The sequence below is a fragment of the Diadema setosum genome, chromosome 16 (genome assembly GCF_964275005.1).
Source record: "Diadema setosum chromosome 16, eeDiaSeto1, whole genome shotgun sequence".
Lineage (NCBI taxonomy): Eukaryota > Metazoa > Echinodermata > Echinoidea > Diadematoida > Diadematidae > Diadema > Diadema setosum.
In genome coordinates this window covers 29,887,430-29,912,349 of record NC_092700.1, presented here as the reverse complement: position 1 = coordinate 29,912,349, position 24,920 = coordinate 29,887,430, and the positions used below count along the sequence as shown (strand labels likewise).

Genomic DNA, 24,920 nt, shown 5'->3' with positions numbered 1-24,920 from the left:
GCAAAGACTGAAACCCAATGGCTGAACATCTCCGTACATTGTTGGCTCTTGAAAATGCGATTACAAGAAAATAAGGCGTCTTTACTCGTCATTATGTTGTTGTTGTTTGTTTTCAACTGAATAATTCCCTTTTTGATATTGATATATATTTATCTTTAACCTCGAAATAAAGAACCATACGAATATACGTTATTTTTAGAGAGACTATAATGGCATGACTTTATATAATATTGCATAAGAAATCAAAGATTTAATGTGTGGCGTTACTTTTATATTTAGTGTTTCATGCGTCAATAATTGTCACGATTAGTTTATGGCGTTCGTTATTTTTGAATTTCTTATGTTTTTCTTTTTTTTTCAAGTCCAATTTATTTTGCTTTTATGATGCAAAACGGATATTTGTAGGTATCATATTCCCTTTTAGATTAGTCCTCGTTTTAAGAGAAGTTTGGAAACGTTATTTGTAATTCTGCTTCCAATACTCAAACCCTGATAATACACAAAAACAAAATTCAGATGTGATTTTTGGTTAAATGTGACAACGTGACGTATCTCTGTAACCGAATTTCATGTATATTCAGTATTGAAAGTCGCAAAATAACATTCGGCAGAAAGAAAGTCATCGGACGATCTAAAAATTTAATATCGTTTTGAAAGATAAAGTGCTGGCAATTTTTATTGACACGGGACTAAACTAGCGCCAATCATTATTCCAATTTTCAATTCTCTATCAAATTGCCTTTTTTTTTTATTCATTGAATTAATACATATAACTTGCAGCAGAGGTTAAAATAGGTAACTGACTTTCACTGGGGATAAAGAAAGAAGAGATCATCAACCAAAATATGAGAAAGCGTGAGCCGATTTGTTTCTGATGAGTAACTTGACTGAATACTAGTGAATACGTTTATTTTGATTTTTCAGAGTGCGAGAAATGTCTGAGATTCTGCGTCTGGACACCTTGGTGTAACGATGAGGCCCCTGGTAGGTTGGCAAGCGATGCTCTTGTGGAAGAGGAACTTCTTTCGGATGTTCAGCACTATCCTGGATTCCCAGCCATCTGCATCATCCGCAAAGACGTGGAATGCCGAACTGTCGACACGCATATATTCTCCAACGAGACCAACGACGCTGCAACGTGTGACCCTGACATTGGTCTGCAGTGCAGAAATGGTCCTCTACGTCCCCCTTGTAGGGATTACGAAGTAAGGTTCCTCTGTTGTGGTAGCACGTGTCCTCCTAAATGTTGGCCAAAACCAACAACGCCTAGAACTCCACCACCGACCACACTAACACCACCTACCACAACTCTGGAGACAACGACATTAGAAACAACTACGACGGAAAGGCCAGGTAATGCATGACATCCTGTTTCTTTTATGATTTATCTCAGGAAGAAACACAAAATCAAATATGATAGTTTGATTATATTATTTGTAATCAACATGGATTAGTCAACCTTGATATCTAGGAAGAAGAAATGTGTGTATAAATTGCAGATAGACTTTTGGTAATAAATGGAGAAAAGTGTGAATAGCAAAGTCTGAAACCCAAGGGTTATACATCTCCGTTGGTTTTTTGCTTTGGAAAATGCGATCACAACAGAATAAGGCATCTTTACTCGTCATTATTTTTTTTCAACTGAATAATCCCTTGATTATGTTAATATATGTATAACCGTGATATCAGGACTCATACGAATATGCGTTATTTTTAGAGAAACTATAATGACCTGACTTTATACAATATTGCTTACGAAATCAAAGATTTAATTTGTGGCGTTGCTTTTATATTTAGTGTTTCTTGCATCGATAATTGTCACGATTAATATATGGCGTTCTTTATTTTTGAATTTCTTATGTTTTTCTTTTTTTTTCAAGTCCAATATATTTCGCTTTTATGATGCAAAACGGATATTTGTAGGTATCATATTCCCTTTTAGATTAGACCTCGTTTTAAGAGAAGTTTGGAAACGTTATTTGTAATTCTGCTTCCAAAACTCAAACCCTGATAATACACAAAAACAAAATTCAGATGTGACTTTTGGTTAAATGTGACAACGTGACGTATCTCTGGAACCGAAGGTCATGTATGTTCAGTATTGAAAGTCGCAAAATAACATTCGGGAGAAAGAAAGTCATCGGACGATCTAAAAAATTAAAATCGTTTAGAAAGATAAAGTGCTGGCAATCTTTATTGACACGGGAGGAAAATAGCACCAAATGTTATTTCAATTTTAAATTCTCCATCGATTTGCCCTTTTTTTTTTTTCATTGAATTGATACAGATAACTTGCAGCAGAGGTTAAAATAGTTAGCTGACTTTCACTGTGGATAAAGATAGAAGAGATCGTCAACCAAAATATGAGAAAGCGTGAGACGATTTGTTTCTGATGAGTAACTTGACTGATTACGTTTATTTTGATTTTTAAGAGTGCGAGAAATGTCTGAGATTCTGCGTCTGGACACCTTGGTGTAACGATGAGGCCCCTGGTAGGTTGGCAAGCGATGCTCTTGTGGAAGAGGAACTTCTTTCGGATGTTCAGCACTATCCTGGATTCCCAGCCATCTGCATCATCCGCAAAGACGTGGAATGCCGAACTGTCGACACGCATATATTCTCCAACGAGACCGACGACGCTGCAACGTGTGACCCTGACATTGGTCTGCAGTGCAGAAATGGTCCTCTACGTCCTCCTTGTAGGGATTACGAAGTAAGGTTCCTTTGTTGTGGTAGCACGTGTCCTCCTAAATGTTGGCCAAAACCAACAACGCCTAGAACTCCACCACCGACCACGACACTACCACCACCTACCACAACTATCGAGACAACGACACTAGAAACAACTACGACGGAAAGGCCAGGTAATGCATGACATCCTGTTTCTTTCATGATTGATCTCAGGAAGAAACACAAAATCAGAAATGACAGTTTGATTATATTATTTCTAATCAACATGGGTTAGTCAACCTTCATATCTACGAACAAGAAGAAATGTGTGTAAAAATTGCAGTTTAGACTTTTGGTAATAAATGGAGAAAAGTGTGAATAGCAAAGACTGAAACCCAATGGCTGAACATCTCCGTACATTGTTGGCTCTTGAAAATGCGATTACAAGAAAATAAGGCGTCTTTACTCGTCATTATGTTGTTGTTGTTTGTTTTCAACTGAATAATTCCCTTTTTGATATTGATATATATTTATCTTTAACCTCGAAATAAAGAACCATACGAATATACGTTATTTTTAGAGAGACTATAATGGCATGACTTTATATAATATTGCATAAGAAATCAAAGATTTAATGTGTGGCGTTACTTTTATATTTAGTGTTTCATGCGTTAATAATTGTCACGATTAGTTTATGGCGTTCGTTATTTTTGAATTTCTTATGTTTTTCTTTTTTTTCAAGTCCAATATATTTTGCTTTTATGATGCAAAACGGATATTTGTAGGTATCATATTCCCTTTTAGATTAGTCCTCGTTTTAAGAGAAGTTTAGAAACGTTATTTCTAATTCTGCTTCCAATACTCAAACCCTGATAATACACAAAAACAAAATTCAGATGTGATTTTTTGTTAAATGTGACAACGTGACGTATCTCTGTAACCGAATTTCATGTATATTCAGTATTGAAAGTCGCAAAATAACATTCGGGAGAAAGAAAGTCATCGGACGATCTAAAAATTTAATATCGTTTTGAAAGATAAAGTGCTGGCAATTTTTATTGACACGGGAGGAAACTAGCGCCAATCATTATTTCAATTTTCAATTCTCCATCAAATTGCCTTTTTTTTTAATTTATTAAATTAATACATATAACTTGCAGCAGAGGTTAAAATAGGTAACTGACTTTCACTGGGGATAAAGAAAGAAGAGATCATCAACCAAAATATTAGAAAGCGTGAGCCGATTTGTTTCTGATGAGTAACTTGACTGAATACCTTTATTTTGATTTTTCAGAGTGCGAGAAATGTCTGAGATTCTGCGTCTGGACACCTTGGTGTAACGATGAGGCCCCTGGTAGGTTGGCAAGCGATGCTCTTGTGGAAGAGGAACTTCTTTCGGATGTTCAGCACTATCCTGGATTCCCAGCCATCTGCATCATCCGCAAAGACGTGGAATGCCGAACTGTCGACACGCATATATTTTCCAACGAGACCAACGACGCTGCAACGTGTGACCCTGACATTGGTCTGCAGTGCAGAAATGGTCCTCTGCGTCCCCCTTGTAGGGATTACGAAGTAAGGTTCCTCTGTTGTGGCAGTACGTGTCCTCCTAAATGTTGGCCAAAACCAACAACGCCTAGAACTCCACCACCGACCACACTACCACCACCTACCACAACTCTGGAGACAACGACACTAGAAACAACTACGACGGAAAGGCCAGGTAATGCATGACATCCTGTTTCTTTTATGATTTATCTCAGGAAGAAACACAAAATCAAATATGATAGTTTGATTATATTATTTGTAATCAACATGGATTAGTCAACCTTGATATCTAGGAAGAAGAAATGTGTGTATAAATTGCAGATAGACTTTTGGTAATAAATGGAGAAAAGTGTGAATAGCAAAGTCTGAAACCCAAGGGTTATACATCTCCGTTGGTTTTTTGCTTTGGAAAATGCGATCACAACAGAATAAGGCATCTTTACTCGTCATTATTTTTTTTCAACTGAATAATCCCTTGATTATGTTAATATATGTATAACCGTGATATCAGGACTCATACGAATATGCGTTATTTTTAGAGAAACTATAATGACCTGACTTTATACAATATTGCTTACGAAATCAAAGATTTAATTTGTGGCGTTGCTTTTATATTTAGTGTTTCTTGCATCGATAATTGTCACGATTAATATATGGCGTTCTTTATTTTTGAATTTCTTATGTTTTTCTTTTTTTTTCAAGTCCAATATATTTCGCTTTTATGATGCAAAACGGATATTTGTAGGTATCATATTCCCTTTTAGATTAGACCTCGTTTTAAGAGAAGTTTGGAAACGTTATTTGTAATTCTGCTTCCAAAACTCAAACCCTGATAATACACAAAAACAAAATTCAGATGTGACTTTTGGTTAAATGTGACAACGTGACGTATCTCTGGAACCGAAGGTCATGTATGTTCAGTATTGAAAGTCGCAAAATAACATTCGGGAGAAAGAAAGTCATCGGACGATCTAAAAAATTAAAATCGTTTAGAAAGATAAAGTGCTGGCAATCTTTATTGACACGGGAGGAAAATAGCACCAAATGTTATTTCAATTTTAAATTCTCCATCGATTTGCCCTTTTTTTTTTTTCATTGAATTGATACAGATAACTTGCAGCAGAGGTTAAAATAGTTAGCTGACTTTCACTGTGGATAAAGATAGAAGAGATCGTCAACCAAAATATGAGAAAGCGTGAGACGATTTGTTTCTGATGAGTAACTTGACTGATTACGTTTATTTTGATTTTTAAGAGTGCGAGAAATGTCTGAGATTCTGCGTCTGGACACCTTGGTGTAACGATGAGGCCCCTGGTAGGTTGGCAAGCGATGCTCTTGTGGAAGAGGAACTTCTTTCGGATGTTCAGCACTATCCTGGATTCCCAGCCATCTGCATCATCCGCAAAGACGTGGAATGCCGAACTGTCGACACGCATATATTCTCCAACGAGACCGACGACGCTGCAACGTGTGACCCTGACATTGGTCTGCAGTGCAGAAATGGTCCTCTACGTCCTCCTTGTAGGGATTACGAAGTAAGGTTCCTTTGTTGTGGTAGCACGTGTCCTCCTAAATGTTGGCCAAAACCAACAACGCCTAGAACTCCACCACCGACCACGACACTACCACCACCTACCACAACTATCGAGACAACGACACTAGAAACAACTACGACGGAAAGGCCAGGTAATGCATGACATCCTGTTTCTTTCATGATTGATCTCAGGAAGAAACACAAAATCAGAAATGACAGTTTGATTATATTATTTCTAATCAACATGGGTTAGTCAACCTTCATATCTACGAACAAGAAGAAATGTGTGTAAAAATTGCAGTTTAGACTTTTGGTAATAAATGGAGAAAAGTGTGAATAGCAAAGACTGAAACCCAATGGCTGAACATCTCCGTACATTGTTGGCTCTTGAAAATGCGATTACAAGAAAATAAGGCGTCTTTACTCGTCATTATGTTGTTGTTGTTTGTTTTCAACTGAATAATTCCCTTTTTGATATTGATATATATTTATCTTTAACCTCGAAATAAAGAACCATACGAATATACGTTATTTTTAGAGAGACTATAATGGCATGACTTTATATAATATTGCATAAGAAATCAAAGATTTAATGTGTGGCGTTACTTTTATATTTAGTGTTTCATGCGTTAATAATTGTCACGATTAGTTTATGGCGTTCGTTATTTTTGAATTTCTTATGTTTTTCTTTTTTTTCAAGTCCAATATATTTTGCTTTTATGATGCAAAACGGATATTTGTAGGTATCATATTCCCTTTTAGATTAGTCCTCGTTTTAAGAGAAGTTTAGAAACGTTATTTCTAATTCTGCTTCCAATACTCAAACCCTGATAATACACAAAAACAAAATTCAGATGTGATTTTTTGTTAAATGTGACAACGTGACGTATCTCTGTAACCGAATTTCATGTATATTCAGTATTGAAAGTCGCAAAATAACATTCGGGAGAAAGAAAGTCATCGGACGATCTAAAAATTTAATATCGTTTTGAAAGATAAAGTGCTGGCAATTTTTATTGACACGGGAGGAAACTAGCGCCAATCATTATTTCAATTTTCAATTCTCCATCAAATTGCCTTTTTTTTTAATTTATTAAATTAATACATATAACTTGCAGCAGAGGTTAAAATAGGTAACTGACTTTCACTGGGGATAAAGAAAGAAGAGATCATCAACCAAAATATTAGAAAGCGTGAGCCGATTTGTTTCTGATGAGTAACTTGACTGAATACCTTTATTTTGATTTTTCAGAGTGCGAGAAATGTCTGAGATTCTGCGTCTGGACACCTTGGTGTAACGATGAGGCCCCTGGTAGGTTGGCAAGCGATGCTCTTGTGGAAGAGGAACTTCTTTCGGATGTTCAGCACTATCCTGGATTCCCAGCCATCTGCATCATCCGCAAAGACGTGGAATGCCGAACTGTCGACACGCATATATTTTCCAACGAGACCAACGACGCTGCAACGTGTGACCCTGACATTGGTCTGCAGTGCAGAAATGGTCCTCTGCGTCCCCCTTGTAGGGATTACGAAGTAAGGTTCCTCTGTTGTGGCAGTACGTGTCCTCCTAAATGTTGGCCAAAACCAACAACGCCTAGAACTCCACCACCGACCACACTACCACCACCTACCACAACTCTGGAGACAACGACACTAGAAACAACTACGACGGAAAGGCCAGGTAATGCATGACATCCTGTTTCTTTTATGATTTATCTCAGGAAGAAACACAAAATCAAATATGATAGTTTGATTATATTATTTGTAATCAACATGGATTAGTCAACCTTGATATCTAGGAAGAAGAAATGTGTGTATAAATTGCAGATAGACTTTTGGTAATAAATGGAGAAAAGTGTGAATAGCAAAATCTGAAACCCAAGGGTTATACATCTCCGTTGGTTTTTTGCTTTGGAAAATGCGATCACAACAGAATAAGGCATCTTTACTCGTCATTATTTTTTTTTCAACTGAATAATCCCTTGATTATGTTAATATATGTATAACCGTGAAATCAGGACTCATACGAATATGCGTTATTTTTAGAGAAACTATAATGACCTGACTTTATACAATATTGCTTACGAAATCAAAGATTTAATTTGTGGCGTTGCTTTTATATTTAGTGTTTCTTGCATCGATAATTGTCACGATTAATATATGGCGTTCTTTATTTTTGAATTTCTTATGTTTTTCTCTTTTTTTCAAGTCCAATATATTTCGCTTTTATGATGCAAAACGGATATTTGTAGGTATCATATTCCCTTTTAGATTAGACCTCGTTTTAAGAGAAGTTTGGAAACGTTATTTGTAATTCTGCTTCCAAAACTCAAACCCTGATAATACACAAAAACAAAATTCAGATGTGACTTTTGGTTAAATGTGACAACGTGACGTGTCTCTGGAACCGAAGGTCATGTATGTTCAGTATTGAAAGTCGCAAAATGACATTCGGGAGAAAGAAAGTCATCGGACGATCTAAAAAACTAAAATCGTTTTGAAAGATAAAGTGCTGGCAATCTTTATTGACACGGGAGGAAACTAGCACCAAATGTTATTTCAATTTTAAATTCTCCATCAATTTCCCTTTTTTTTTTTTCATTGCATTGATACAGATAACTTGCAGCAGAGGTTAAAATAGTTAGCTGACTTTCACTGTGGATAAAGAAAGAAGAGATCATCAACCAAAATATGAGAAAGCGTGAGACGATTTGTTTCTTATGAGTAACTTGACTGATTACGTTTATTTTGATTTTTAAGAGTGCGAGAAATGTCTGAGATTCTGCGTCTGGACACCTTGGTGTAACGATGAGGCCCCTGGTAGGTTGGCAAGCGATGCTCTTGTGGAAGAGGAACTTCTTTCGGATGTTCAGCACTATCCTGGATTCCCAGCCATCTGCATCATCCGCAAAGACGTGGAATGCCGAACTGTCGACACGCATATATTCTCCAACGAGACCGACGACGCTGCAACGTGTGACCCTGACATTGGTCTGCAGTGCAGAAATGGTCCTCTACGTCCTCCTTGTAGGGATTACGAAGTAAGGTTCCTTTGTTGTGGTAGCACATGTCCTCCTAAATGTTGGCCAAAACCAACAACGCCTAGAACTCCACCACCGACCACGACACTACCACCACCTACCACAACTATCGAGACAACGACACTAGAAACAACTACGACGGAAAGGCCAGGTAATGCATGACATCCTGTTTCTTACATGATTGATCTCAGGAAGAAACACAAAATCAGAAATGACAGTTTGATTATATTATTTCTAATCAACATGGGTTAGTCAACCTTCATATCTACGAACAAGAAGAAATGTGTGTAAAAATTGCAATTTAGACTTTTGGTAATAAATGGAGAAAAGTGTGAATAGCAAAGACTGAAACCCAATGGCTGAACATCTCCGTACATTGTTGGCTCTTGAAAATGCGATTACAAGAAAATAAGGCGTCTTTACTCGTCATTATGTTGTTGTTGTTTGTTTTCAACTGAATAATTCCCTTTTTGATATTGATATATATTTATCTTTAACCTCGAAATAAAGAACCATACGAATATACGTTATTTTTAGAGAGACTATAATGGCATGACTTTATATAATATTGCATAAGAAATCAAAGATTTAATGTGTGGCGTTACTTTTATATTTAGTGTTTCATGCGTCAATAATTGTCACGATTAGTTTATGGCGTTCGTTATTTTTGAATTTCTTATGTTTTTCTCTTTTTTTCAAGTCCAATATATTTTGCTTTTATGATGCAAAACGGATATTTGTAGGTATCATATTTCCTTTTAGATTAGACCTCGTTTTAAGACAAGTTTGGAAACGTTATTTGTAATTCTGCTTCCAATACTCAAACCCTGATAATACACAAAAACAAAATTTAGATGTGATTTTTGGTTAAATGTGACAACGTGACGTATCTCTGTAACCGAAGGTCATGTATATTCAGTATTGAAAGTCGCAAAATAACATTCGGGAGAAAGAAAGTCATCGGACGATCTAAAAATTTAATATCGTTTTGAAAGATAAAGTGCTGGCAATTTTTATTGACACGGGAGGAAACTATCGCCAATCATTATTTCAATTTTCAATTCTCAATCAAATTGCCTTTTTTTTTAAATTTATTAAATTAATACATATAACTTGCAGCAGAGGTTAAAATAGGTAACTGACTTTCACTGGGGATAAAGAAAGAAGAGATCATCAACCAAAATATGAGAAAGCGTGAGCCGATTTGTTTCTGATGAGTAACTTGACTGAATACGTTTATTTTGATTTTTCAGAGTGCGAGAAATGTCTGAGATTCTGCGTCTGGACACCTTGGTGTAACGATGAGGCCCCTGGTAGGTTGGCAAGCGATGCTCTTGTGGAAGAGGAACTTCTTTCGGATGTTCAGCACTATCCTGGATTCCCAGCCATCTGCATCATCCGCAAAGACGTGGAATGCCGAACTGTCGACACGCATATATTTTCCAACAAGACCAACGACGCTGCAACGTGTGACCCTGACATTGGTCTGCAGTGCAGAAATGGTCCTCTGCGTCCCCCTTGTAGGGATTACGAAGTAAGGTTCCTCTGTTGTGGTAGTACGTGTCCTCCTAAATGTTGGCCAAAACCAACAACGCCTAGAACTCCACCACCGACCACACTACCACCACCTACCACAACTCTGGAGACAACGACACTAGAAACAACTACGACGGAAAGGCCAGGTAATGCATGACATCCTGTTTCTTTTATGATTTATCTCAGGAAGAAACGCAAAATCAAATATGATAGTTTGATTATATTATTTGTAATCAACATGGATTAGTCAACCTTGATATCTGGGAAGAAGAAATGTGTGTATAAATTGCAGATAGACTTTTGGTAATAAATGGAGAAAAGTGTGAATAGCAAAATCTGAAACCCAAGGGTTATACATCTCCGTTGGTTTTTTGCTTTGGAAAATGCGATCACAACAGAATAAGGCATCTTTACTCGTCATTATTTTTTTTTCAACTGAATAATCCCTTGATTATGTTAATATATGTATAACCGTGAAATCAGGACTCATACGAATATGCGTTATTTTTAGAGAAACTATAATGACCTGACTTTATACAATATTGCTTACGAAATCAAAGATTTAATTTGTGGCGTTGCTTTTATATTTAGTGTTTCTTGCATCGATAATTGTCACGATTAATATATGGCGTTCTTTATTTTTGAATTCCTTATGTTTTTCTCTTTTTTTCAAGTCCAATATATTTCGCTTTTATGATGCAAAACGGATATTTGTAGGTATCATATTCCCTTTTAGATTAGACCTCGTTTTAAGAGAAGTTTGGAAACGTTATTTGTAATTCTGCTTCCAAAACTCAAACCCTGATAATACACAAAAACAAAATTCAGATGTGACTTTTGGTTAAATGTGACAACGTGACGTATCTCTGGAACCGAAGGTCATGTATGTTCAGTATTGAAAGTCGCAAAATGACATTCGGGAGAAAGAAAGTCATCGGACGATCTAAAAAACTAAAATCGTTTTGAAAGATAAAGTGCTGGCAATCTTTATTGACACGGGAGGAAACTAGCGCCAAATGTTATTTCAATTTTAAATTCTCCATCAATTTGCCCTTTTTTTTTCATTGAATTGATACAGATAACTTGCAGCAGAGGTTAAAATAGTTAGCTGACTTTCACTGTGGATAAAGAAAGAAGAGATCATCAACCAAAATATGAGAAAGCGTGAGACGATTTGTTTCTTATGAGTAACTTGACTGATTACGTTTATTTTGATTTTTAAGAGTGCGAGAAATGTCTGAGATTCTGCGTCTGGACACCTTGGTGTAACGATGAGGCCCCTGGTAGGTTGGCAAGCGATGCTCTTGTGGAAGAGGAACTTCTTTCGGATGTTCAGCACTATCCTGGATTCCCAGCCATCTGCATCATCCGCAAAGACGTGGAATGCCGAACTGTCGACACGCATATATTCTCCAACGAGACCGACGACGCTGCAACGTGTGACCCTGACATTGGTCTGCAGTGCAGAAATGGTCCTCTACGTCCTCCTTGTAGGGATTACGAAGTAAGGTTCCTTTGTTGTGGTAGCACGTGTCCTCCTAAATGTTGGCCAAAACCAACAACGCCTAGAACTCCACCACCGACCACGACACTACCACCACCTACCACAACTATCGAGACAACGACACTAGAAACAACTACGACGGAAAGGCCAGGTAATGCATGACATCCTATTTCTTTCATGATTGATCTCAGGAAGAAACACAAAATCAGAAATGACAGTTTGATTATATTATTTGTAATCAACATGGGTTAGTCAACCTTCATATCTACGAACAAGAAGAAATGTGTGTAAAAATTGCAATTTAGACTTTTGGTAATAAATGGAGAAAAGTGTGAATAGCAAAGACTGAAACCGAATGGCTGAACATCTCCGTACATTGTTGGCTCTTGAAAATGCGATTACAAGAAAATAAGGCGTCTTTACTCGTCATTATGTTGTTGTTGTTTGTTTTCAACTGAATAATTCCCTTTTTGATATTGATATATATTTATCTTTAACCTCGAAATAAAGAACCATACGAATATACGTTATTTTTAGAGAGACTATAATGGCATGACTTTATATAATATTGCATAAGAAATCAAAGATTTAATGTGTGGCGTTACTTTTATATTTAGTGTTTCATGCGTCAATAATTGTCACGATTAGTTTATGGCGTTCGTTATTTTTGAATTTCTTATGTTTTTCTCTTTTTTTCAAGTCCAATATATTTTGCTTTTATGATGCAAAACGGATATTTGTAGGTATCATATTTCCTTTTAGATTAGACCTCGTTTTAAGAGAAGTTTGGAAACGTTATTTGTAATTCTGCTTCCAATACTAAAACCCTGATAATACACAAAAACAAAATTTAGATGTGATTTTTGGTTAAATGTGACAACGTGACGTATCTCTGTAACCGAAGGTCATGTATATTCAGTATTGAAAGTCGCAAAATAACATTCGGGAGAAAGAAAGTCATCGGACGATCTAAAAATTTAACATCGTTTTGAAGGATAAAGTGCTGGCAATTTTTATTGACACGGGAGGAAACTAGCGCCAATCATTATTTCAATTTTAAATTCTCCATCAAATTGCCCTTTTTTTTATTCATTGAATTGATACAGATAACTTGCAGCAGAGGTTAAAATAGGTAACTGACTTTCACTGGGGATAAAGAAAGAAGAGATCATCAACCAAAATATGAGAAAGCGTGAGCCGATTTGTTTCTGATGAGTAACTTGACTGAATACGTTTATTTTGATTTTGCAGAGTGCGAGAAATGTCTGAGATTCTGCGTCTGGACACCTTGGTGTAACGATGAGGCCCCTGGTAGGTTGGCAAGCGATGCTCTTGTGGAAGAGGAACTTCTTTCGGATGTTCAGCACTATCCTGGATTCCCAGCCATCTGCATCATCCGCAAAGACGTGGAATGCCGAACTGTCGACACGCATATATTCTCCAACGAGACCGACGACGCTGCAACGTGTGACCCTGACATTGGTCTGCAGTGCAGAAATGGTCCTCTGCGTCCCCCTTGTAGAGATTACGAAGTAAGGTTCCTCTGTTGTGGTAGCACGTGTCCTCCTAAATGTTGGCCAAAACCAACAACGCCTAGAACTCCACCACCGACCACGACACTACCACCACCTACCACAACTCTCGAGACAACGACACTAGAAACAACTACGACGGAAAGGCCAGGTAATGCATGACATCCTATTCCTTTTATGATTGATCTCAAGAAGAAACACAAAATCAGATATGACAGTTTGATTATATTATTTGTAATCAACATGGGCTGGTCAACCTTGATATCTACGAAGAAGAAATGTGTCTAAAATTGCAGTTTAGATTTTTGGTAATAAATGGAGAAAAGTGTGAATAGCAAAGACTGAAACCCAATGGCTGAACGTCTCCGTAGGTTGTTGGCTTTGGAAAATGCGATCACAAAAAAAAAAAAAAAATAAGGCGTCTTTACTCGTCATTATGTTTTTAATTTTCAACTGAATATTCCATTGTATATGTTAATATATGTATAACCGTGAAACAAGGAATCATACGAATATTCGTTATTTTTAGAGAGACTATAATGACCGGACTTTATATAGTATTGCTTACGAAATCAAAGATTTAATTTGTTGCGTTACTTTTATATTTAGTGTTCCATGCATCGATAACTGTCACGATTTATAAATGACGTTCTTTATCCTATTTTTTTTTCCTTTTTTCAAGTCAGAAATATTTTGCTTTGAAACTGCAAAACGGATACTTATAGGTACCGTATTCACTACTAGATTAGACTACATTACAAGAGAAGTTTGAAGACGTCATTTATAATTCTCTTTCCAATACTCAAACACTGATAATACACAAAAACAAAATTCAGATGTTTTTTTTTTTTGCCTTAAATGTGACAACGTGACATATCTCTGTAACTGAATGTCATCTATATTCAGTATTGAAAGTCACAAAATAAAATTCGGGAGAAAAAAGTCATCGGACGATCTAAAAATTTAAAATCGTTTTGAAAGATAAAGTGCTGGCAATTTTGATGGATACGGGGGGTAACCAGCTCCAATTACTATTTCAAATTGAAATTCTCCATCCCTTCGCCCTTTCGTTTTTTCCATTGAATTGATACAGATAACTTGCATTAGAGGCTAAAATAGCTAGCTGACTTTCACTGTGGGTAAAGAAAGCCTAGATCGTAAACTAAAACATGAAAAAGCGTTAGACGATTTGTTTCTTATGTGTAACTTGACTGATTACGTTTATTTTGATTTTTCAGAGTGCGAGAAATGTCTGAGATTCTGCGTCTGGACACCTTGGTGTAACGATGAGGCCCCTGGTAGGTTGGCAAGCGATGCTCTTGTGGAAGAGGAACTTCTTTCGGATGTTCAGCACTATCCTGGATTCCCAGCCATCTGCATCATCCGCAAAGACGTGGAATGCCGAACTGTCGACACGCATATATTTTCCAACGAGACCAACGACGCTGCAACGTGTGACCCTGACATTGGTCTGCAGTGCAGAAATGGTCCTCTGCGTCCCCCTTGTAGGGATTACGAAGTAAGGTTCCTCTGTTGTGGTAGTACGTGTCCTCCTAAATGTTGGCCAAAACCAACAACGCCTAGAACTCCACCACCGACCACACTACCACCACCTACCACAACTCTGGAGACAACGACACTAGAAACAACTACGACGGAAAGGCCAGGTAATGCATGGCATCCTGTTTCTTTTATGATTTATCTCAGGAAGAAACACAAAATCAAATATGATAGTTTGATTATATTATTTGTAATCAACATGGATTAGTCAACCTTGATATCTAGGAAGAAGAAATGTGTGTATAAATTGCAGATAGACTTTTGGTAATAAATGGAGAAAAGTGTGAATAGCAAAATCTGAAACCCAAGGGTTATACATCTCCGTTGGTTTTTTGCTTTGGAAAATACGATCACAACAGAATAACGCATCTTTACGCGTCATTATTTTTTTTTCAACTGAATAATCCCTTGATTATGTTAATATATGTATAACCGTGAAATCAGGACTCATACGAATATGCGTTATTTTTAGAGAAACTATAATGACCTGACTTTATACAATATTGCTTACGAAATCAAAGATTTAATTTGTGGCGTTGCTTTTATATTTAGTGTTTCTTGCATCGATAATTGTCACGATTAATATATGGCGTTCTTTATTTTTGAATTTCTTATGTTTTTCTCTTTTTTTCAAGTCCAATATATTTCGCTTTTATGATGCAAAACGGATATTTGTAGGTATCATATTCCCTTTTAGATTAGACCTCGTTTTAAGAGAAGTTTGGAAACGTTATTTGTAATTCTGCTTCCAAAACTCAAACCCTGATAATACACAAAAACAAAATTCAGATGTGACTTTTGGTTAAATGTGACAACGTGACGTATCTCTGGAACCGAAGGTCATGTATGTTCAGTATTGAAAGTCGCAAAATAACATTCGGGAGAAAGAAAGTCATCGGACGATCTAAAAAACTAAAATCGTTTTGAAAGATAAAGTGCTGGCAATCTTTATTGACACGGGAGGAAACTAGCACCAAATGTTATTTCAATTTTAAATTCTCCATCAATTTGCCCTTTTTTTTCATTGAATTGATACAGATAACTTGCAGCAGAGGTTAAAATAGTTAGCTGACTTTCACTGTGGATAAAGAAAGAAGAGATCGTCAACCAAAATATGAGAAAGCGTGAGACGATTTGTTTCTTATGAGCAACTTGACTGATTACGTTTATTTTGATTTTTAAGAGTGCGAGAAATGTCTGAGATTCTGCGTCTGGACACCTTGGTGTAACGATGAGGCCCCTGGTAGGTTGGCAAGCGATGCTCTTGTGGAAGAGGAACTTCTTTCGGATGTTCAGCACTATCCTGGATTCCCAGCCATCTGCATCATCCGCAAAGACGTGGAATGCCGAACTGTCGACACGCATATATTTTCCAACGAGACCAGCGACGCTGCAACGTGTGACCCTGACATTGGTCTGCAGTGCAGAAATGGTCCTCTGCGTCCCCCTTGTAGGGATTACGAAGTAAGGTTCCTCTGTTGTGGTAGTACGTGTCCTCCTAAATGTTGGCCAAAACCAACAACGCCTAGAACTCCACCACCGACCACACTACCACCACCTACCACAACTCTGGAGACAACGACACTAGAAACAACTACGACGGAAAGGCCAGGTAATGCATGACATCCTGTTTCTTTCATGATTTATCTCAGGAAGAAACGCAAAATCAAATATGATAGTTTGATTATATTATTTGTAATCAACATGGATTAGTCAACCTTGATATCTACGAAGAAGAAATGTATGTAAAAATTGCAGATAGACTTTTGGTAATAAATGGAGAAAAGTGTGAATAGCAAAGACTGAAACCCAAGGGCTATACATCTCCGTAGGTTTTTTGCTTTGGAAAATGCGATCACAACAGAATAAGGCATCTTTACTCGTCATTATTTTTTTCAACTGAATAATCTCTTGATTATGTTAATATATGTATAACCGTGAAATAAGGACTCATACGAATATGCGTTATCTTTAGAGAGACTATAATGACCTGACTTTATACAATATTGCTTACGAAATCAAAGATTTAATTTGTGGCGTTACTTTTATATTTAGTGTTTCTTCCATCGATAATTATTTTTGAATTTTTTATGTTTTTCTTTTTTTTCAAGTCCAATATATTTTACTTTTATGATGCAAAACGGATATTTGTAGGTATCATAATCCCTTTTAGATTAGACCTCGTTTTAAGAGAAGTTTGGAAACGTTATTTGTAATTCTGCTTCCAATACTCAAACCCTGATAATACACAAAAACAAAATTCAGATGTGAATTTTGGTTAAATGTGACAACGTGACGTATCTCTGGAACCAAAGGTCATGTATATTCAGTATTGAAAGTCGCAAAATAACATTCGGGAGAAAGAAAGTCATCGGACGATCTAAAAAATTAGAATCGTTTTGAAAGATAAAGTGCTGGCAATCTTTATTGACACGGGAGAAAAATAGCACCAAATGTTATTTCAATTCTAAATTCTCCATCAATTTGCCCTTTTGTTTTCATTGAATTGATACAGATAACTTGCAGGAGAGGTTAAAATAGTTAGCTCACTTTCACTGTGGATAAAGAAAGAAGAGATCGTCAACCAAGATATGAGAAAGTGTGAGACGATTTGTTTCTTATGAGTAACTTGACTGAATACGTTTATTTTGATTTTTCAGAGTGCGAGAAATGTCTGAGATTCTGCGTCTGGACACCTTGGTGTAACGATGAGGCCCCTGGTAGGTTGGCAAGCGATGCTCTTGTGGAAGAGGAACTTCTTTCGGATGTTCAGCACTATCCTGGATTCCCAGCCATCTGCATCATCCGCAAAGACGTGGAATGCCGAACTGTCGACACGCATATATTTTCCAACGAGACCAACGACGCTGCAACGTGTGACCCTGACATTGGTCTGCAGTGCAGAAATGGTCCTCTGCGTCCCCCTTGTAGGGATTACGAAGTAAGGTTCCTCTGTTGTGGTAGCACGTGTCCTCCTAAATGTTGGCCAAAACCAACAACGCCTAGAACTCCACCACCGACCACGACACTACCACCACCTACCACAACTGTCGAGACAACGACACTAGAAACAACTACGACGGAAAGGCCAGGTAATGCATGACATCCTGTTTCTTTTATGATTGATCTCAGTAAGAAACACAAAATCAGATATGATAGTTTGATTATATTATTTGTAATCAACATGGGTTAGTCAACCTTCATATCTACGAACAAGAAGAAATGTGTGTAAAAATTGCAGTTTAGACTTTTGGTAATAAATGGAGAAAAGTGTGAATAGCAAAGACTGAAACCCAATGGCTGAACATCTCCGTACATTGTTGGCTCTTGAAAATGCGATTACACGAAAATAAGGCGTCTTTACTCGTCATTATGTTGTTGTTGTTTGTTTTCAACTGAATAATTAGGTGATCCGAGTATCCTCTCGGATCACCTTCTGTATCTGTACGGATTCTTTCTTCTTCTTTATTTCTTTATTTCTCCGCAAAAGTTGTGCAGAGGTTAGCTCAGAAAGTCCGCTGCCTATCAATTTCAAAATTATACCATGTATGCATCATGTCCCAAAGACGGCAAATCTAATGTATCATTGTGATCAGTCTACCGTGACGTCACTATGACGTCATTATGTGAAAACACATTCTCAATCATATCTCATTAATGGAATCAAGTTTTTCAAAAAAATTTACGTCACATATATTTCAAGTTATGCGCATTCTATTCATGTTCTGAAAATTCATATTTTCTTTTAAAACGTGCGCGTACGCGCGCGTTGAAATATTTGTATGCTCCAATCGAGCTCAAAATTTTTTTGCACACGTTTCAGACCATTTGGAGCATTTTTTGAAAAATTGAAAAAATCGGACGGACGCGTACGCGCGCGCGCATATACGCACGCACAGCTCATATGCAATTGAAATTTCAAGTTTTTACACTTTGATCGGATGTCTGAAATGTCAAGGAATATTTCTACCAAGTTTCAAGTCAATCCGACTCAATGTGACGTCATACGGGCCCGTGAAAGTTGAAATTCCGCGCGCGCGTCAATGGCGATATACAGTGCAACTATGCCAAAAAAACTGCCAATATTAAATCCGATTTTACTCGTCAGGATGGACGGTGACCCCCCATTTTCTTTACATATTTTGAAAGCTGATGAGTTGTACATGTCATTTCAAGGGGTGGCAATGCTGGCAAAATGATTAAAAGATATCAAATTTCTTAATAAAGTAAAAAAAATAAATTTTCAAAATGACGTCATCAAATTTCAAGTTCATTCAAGCGTTTCTCACTAGTCCTTTGTCACTTTTCACCCAGGTTTCAGTATGTTGTAGCTTATTAAATGCTCTTTCATTAATGTAATAACAACATTTTGATTAGATGACGGCATCACCTCGTAATATTGGATTGAAAGTTGTCTTGTCAAATTTGACCAGTTTACGTGTTATCTCTATGGGAGTGCAGTTTTTCTGGAAATGAAATTTGACATGACTATCTTTATCGAGCACTAGCTCACTTATGCTTCAGTGAATTTCTCCCAGATTTCAATATGTTGTAGCTGAGACTTTGTGCTATCGTAAGTGTCCCTTTGTTTTTTCATACGATGTCTGCATCACGTCAAAAAACTTGATTGAAATTAAAGCTTATCTTCGATGTATTGAAATATTTCTTTCTTTCTGCAACTTTCCGTGCAAAAACTCAAGAAAAACATATCCCATCACCCCCATATTTTGCACATGTTTAGTTCATGTCACGTAAATTATTTGATAAAATAACAATTACTTGATCAGACGCCATCTTGAGTATGTAAATTAGGGTCAAAGGTCATAAATGTTTTATCCTATATCTTGGTGAATACATGTCCTATTTTTCCCATATTTTGCACACGCAGAGACCATGTTACAAGAATCATTTCACAAAATAACCACTTTATGCTCAGATGCCATCTTGTCTGTGCAAAGTGGGGTCAAAAGGTCATATGTACTTCTTTCTGTTTCTTCGTTATGACGTGTTATCTCTATGGGAGGGAATTTTTCTAGATGTGAAAATTGACATGATTGTCTTTATCGAGCTCTAGGTGACTTACCCTTCTTTGAATTTCTCCCAGATTTTACTATAATGTAGCCAATTTAATACTCTTTCAGTTTTGTTCATCAAGTTTTTAATCAGATGATGTCTTCACCTCGTAAAAATGGATTGAATGTAACCTAGTGAAATTTGACCAATTTGCGTGTTATCTCTATGGGAGTGCAGTTTTTCTGGAAATGAAAATTGACATGATTGTCTTTATCGAGCACTAGCTCACTTATGCTTCGGTGAATTTCTCCCAGATTTTGATATGTTGTAGCTGAGGCTTTGAGCTATCGTCAATGTGTCCTTTGTTTTTTCATATGATGTCGGGATCACGTAAAAAAAACTTATTTGAAATAAAAGTTTATCTTCGATGTATTGAAATATTTCTTTCTTTTTGCAACTTTATGTGCAATAACTCAAGAAAAACATACCCTATCACAACCATATTTTGCACATGTTTAGTTCATGTCACGAACATTATTTCATAAATAACAACTACTTGATCAGACGCCATCTTGGGTATGTAAATTAGGGTCAAAGGTCATAGATGTTTCATCCTGTATCTTGGTGAATACATGTCCTATCTTTCCCATATTTTGCACACGTAAAGACCATGTTACAGGGATCATTTCATAAAATAACCACTTTTTGCTCAGATGCCATCTTGTCTGTGCAAAGTGGGGTCAAAGGTCATATGTACTTCTTTTTCTATCTTCGCTATGACGTGTTATCTCTATGGGAGGGAAGTTTTTAGATGTGAAAATTGACATGACTCTCTTTATCGAGCACTAGCTCACTTACCCTTCGGTGAATTTTTCTCAGATTTTAATATGCTGTAACTGAGGCTTTGGGCTATCGTCAATGTGCCCTTTGTTTTTTCATACGATGTCGGGATCACGTAAAAAAAACTTACTTGAAATAAAAGTTTATCTTCGATGTATTGAAACATTTCTTTCTTTTTGCAACTTTATGTGCAATAACTCAATAAAAACATACCCTATCACAACCATATTTTGCACATGTTTAGTTCATGACACGTACATTATTTCATAAAATAACAACTACTTGATCGGACAACATCTTGGGTATGTAAATTAGGGTCAAAGGTCACAAATGTTTCATCCTGTATCTTGGTGAATACATGTCTTATCTTTCCCATATTTTGCACACGCAAAGATCATGTTACAAGAATCATTTCACAAAATAACCACTTTTTGCTCAGATGCCATCTAGGTTGTGCAAAGTGGGGTCAAAGGTCATATGTACTTCTTGCTGTATCTTCGTTATAGTGTATACATATTTGGTACCAAAGACGGCAGATATATGACTCCCTTTTCTAAATGAGAATCCAAACATCACACGGCCAATGTCTCTGAACACAGATGAAACCTGCATGGCCATGCCTATTGCGATCAGGACTTGAATCATTGATAAAAAAAAATCGGATCACCTTAATTTGTCAGTGATGACAAATTACAATCTCTAGTTCCCTTTTTGATATTGATATATATTTATCTTTAACCTCGAAATAAAGAACCATACGAATATACGTTATTTTTAGAGAGACTATAATGGCATGACTTTATATAATATTGCATAAGAAATCAAAGATTTAATGTGTGGCGTTACTTTTATATTTAGTGTTTCATGCGTCAATAATTGTCACGATTAGTTTATGGCGTTCGTTATTTTTGAATTTCTTATGTTTTTCCTTTTTTTCAAGTGCGATATACTTTGCTTTGGTGATGCAAAACGGATATTTGTAGGTATCATATTCCCTTCTAGATTAGACTGCGTTTTAAGAGAAGTTTGGAAACGTCATTTGTAATTCTGCTTCCAATACTCAAACCCTGATAATACACAAAAACAAAATTCAGATGTGATTTTTGGTTAAATGTGACAACGTGACGTATCTCTGGAACCGAAGGTCATGTATATTCACTATTGAAAGTTGCAAAATACCATTCGGGAGAAAAAAGTCATCGGAGTAGGTAGAATTTTAAAATCGTTTTGAAAGATAAAGTACTTGCAATTTTTATGGATACGGGGGGTAACTAGCTCCAATTACTATTTCAAATTGAAATTCTCGATCCCTTCACCCTTTCGTGTTTTTTTTTTATGTTTTCTTTCATGATTTATCTCAGGAAGAAACGCAAAATCAAATATGATAGTTTGATTGTATTATTTGTAATCAACATGGATTAGTCAACCTTGATATCTACGAAGAAGAAATGTGTGTAAAAATTGCAGATAGACTTTTGGTAATAAATGGAGAAAAGTGTGAATAGCAAAGTCTGAAACCCAAGGGCCAAACAGCTCCGTAGGTTTTTGGCTGTGGATAAAGAAAGAAGAGATCGTCATTGAGCAAAATATGAGAAAGCGTGAGACGATTTGTTTCTTATGAGTAACTTGACTGATTACGTTTATTTTGATTTTTCAGAGTGCGAGAAATGTCTGAGATTCTGCGTCTGGACACCTTGGTGTAACGATGAGGCCCCTGGTAGGTTGGCAAGCGATGCTCTTGTGGAAGAGGAACTTCTTTTGAATGTTCAGCACTATCCTGGATTCCCAGCCATCTGCATCATCCGCAAAGACGTGGAATGCCGAACTGTTGACACGCATATATTCTCCAACGAGACCGACGACGCTGCAACGTGTGACCCTGATATTGGTCTGCAGTGCAGAAATGGTCCTCTGCGTCCCCCTTGTAGGGATTACGAAGTAAGGTTCCTCTGTTGTGGTAGCACGTGTCCTCCTAAATGTTGGCCAAAACCAACAACGCCTAGAACTCCACCACCGACCACACTACCACCACCTACCACAACTCTGGAGACAACGACACTAGAAACAACTACGACGGAAAGGCCAGGTAATGCATGACATCCTGTTTCTTTCATGATTTATCTCAGGAAGAAACGCAAAATCAAATATGATAGTTTGATTATATTATTTGTAATCAACATGGATTAGTCAACCTTGATATCTACGAAGAAGAAATGTATGTAAAAATTGCAGATAGACTTTTGGTAATAAATGGAGAAAAGTGTGAATAGCAAAGACTGAAACCCAAGGGCTAAACAGCTCCGTAGGTTTTTTGCTTTGGAAATGCGATCACAACAGAATAAGGCATCTTTACTCGTCATTATTTTTTTTTCAACTGAATAATCCCTTGATTATGTTAATATATATATAACCGTGAAAGAAGGACTCATACGAATATGCGTTATTTTTAGAGAGACTATAATGACATGACTTATACAATATTGCTAACGAAATCAAAGATTTAATTTGTGGCGTTACTTTTATATTTAGTGTTTCTTGCATCGATAATTGTCACGATTAATATATGGCGTTCGTTATTTTTGAATTTCTTATGTTTTTCCTTTTTTTCAAGTCCGATATATTTTGCTTTTATAATGCAAAATTGATATTTGTAGGTATCATATTCCCTTCTAGAATAGACCTCGTTTTAAGAGAAGTTTGGAATCGTTATTTGTAATTCTGCTTCCTATACTCAAACCCTGATAGTACACAAAAACAAAATTCAGATGTGATTTTTGGTTAAATGTGAAAACGTGACGTATCTCTGGAACCGAAGGTCATGTATATTCAGTATTGAAAGTCGCAGAATAACATTCGGGAGAAAGAAAGTCATCGGACGATCTAAAAAATTAGAATCGTTTTGAAAGATAAAGTGCTGGCAATCTTTATTGACACGGGAGGAAACTAGCACCAATTGTTATTCCAATTTTAAATTCTCCATCATTTTGCACTTTTTTTCATTGAATTGATACAGATAACTTGCAGCAGAGGTTGAAATAGTTAACTGACTTTTACTGTGGATAAAGAAAGAAGAGATCGTCAATCAAAATATGAGAAAGCGTGAGACGATTTGCTTCTTATGAGTAACTTGACTGATTACGTTTATTTTGATTTTTCAGAGTGCGAGAAATGTCTGAGATTCTGCGTCTGGACACCTTGGTGTAACGATGAGGCTCCTGGTAAGCTGGCAAGCGATGCTCTTGTAGAAGAGGAACTTCTTTCGGATGTTCAGCACTATCCTGGATTCCCAGCCATCTGCATCATCCGCAAAGACGTGGAATGCCGAACTGTCGACACGCATATATTCTCCAACGAGACCGACGACGCTGCAACGTGTGACCCTGACATTGGTCTGCAGTGCAGAAATGGTCCTCTGCGTCCCCCTTGTAGGGATTACGAAGTAAGGTTCCTCTGTTGTGGTAGCACGTGTCCTCCTAAATGTTGGCCAAAACCAACAACGCCTAGAACTCCACCACCGACCACACTACCACCACCTACCACAACTCTGGAGACAACGACACTAGAAACAACTACGACGGAAAGGCCAGGTAATGCATGACATCCTGTTTCTTTTATGATTGATCTCAGTAAGAAACACAAAATCAGATATGACAGTTTGATTATATTATTGTAATTCACATGGGTTAGTCAACCTTCATATCTACGAAGAAGAAATATGTGTAAAAATTGCAGTTTAGACTTTTCGTAATAAATGGAGAAAAGTGTGAATAGCAAAGACTGAAACCCAGTGGGTGAACATCTCCGTAGGTTTTTGGCTTTGGAAAATGCGATCACAACAAAATAAGACGTCTTTACTCGTTATTATGTTTGCTTTTTTCAACTGAATATTCCCTTTTTGATACTGACATATTTATGTATAACCTTGAAATAAAGAATTATATGAATATGCGTTATTTTTACAGAGACTATAATGACATGACGTTATATAATATTGTTTACGTATTCAAAGATTTAATTTGTTGCGTTACTATTATATTTAGTGTTTCATGCGTCGATAATTGTCACAATTAATTAATGGCATTTGTTATCCCAATTCCGTTTTTTTTTTTAATTTCTAATGTTTTTTCTTTTTTGTAGTTTGA

General features: G+C 36.7%; 2 protein-coding genes across 2 annotated transcripts in view; both read left to right on the top strand.

Moving 5' to 3' along the window:
* The window catches only part of LOC140239809 (uncharacterized), a 95,219-nt gene extending 92,254 nt beyond the window's left edge, over positions 1-2,965 (top strand). The window contains 2 exon segments of the mRNA XM_072319631.1: positions 927-1,353; positions 2,433-2,965. Coding sequence (XP_072175732.1) covers positions 927-1,353; positions 2,433-2,965 — 960 coding nt within the window.
* A 103-nt stretch (positions 2,966-3,068) lies between these two features.
* Positions 3,069-24,451, top strand: LOC140239808 (uncharacterized). Its single transcript, XM_072319626.1, is given in 13 exon segments — positions 3,069-3,084; positions 3,965-4,398; positions 5,475-5,909; positions 7,007-7,438; positions 8,515-8,949; positions 10,049-10,480; positions 11,555-11,989; positions 13,087-13,521; positions 14,606-15,037; positions 16,111-16,542; positions 17,588-18,022; positions 22,438-22,864; positions 23,937-24,451. Coding segments are annotated over 13 exon segments (5,295 nt in total).
* The last annotated feature ends 469 nt before the right edge of the window (positions 24,452-24,920 follow it).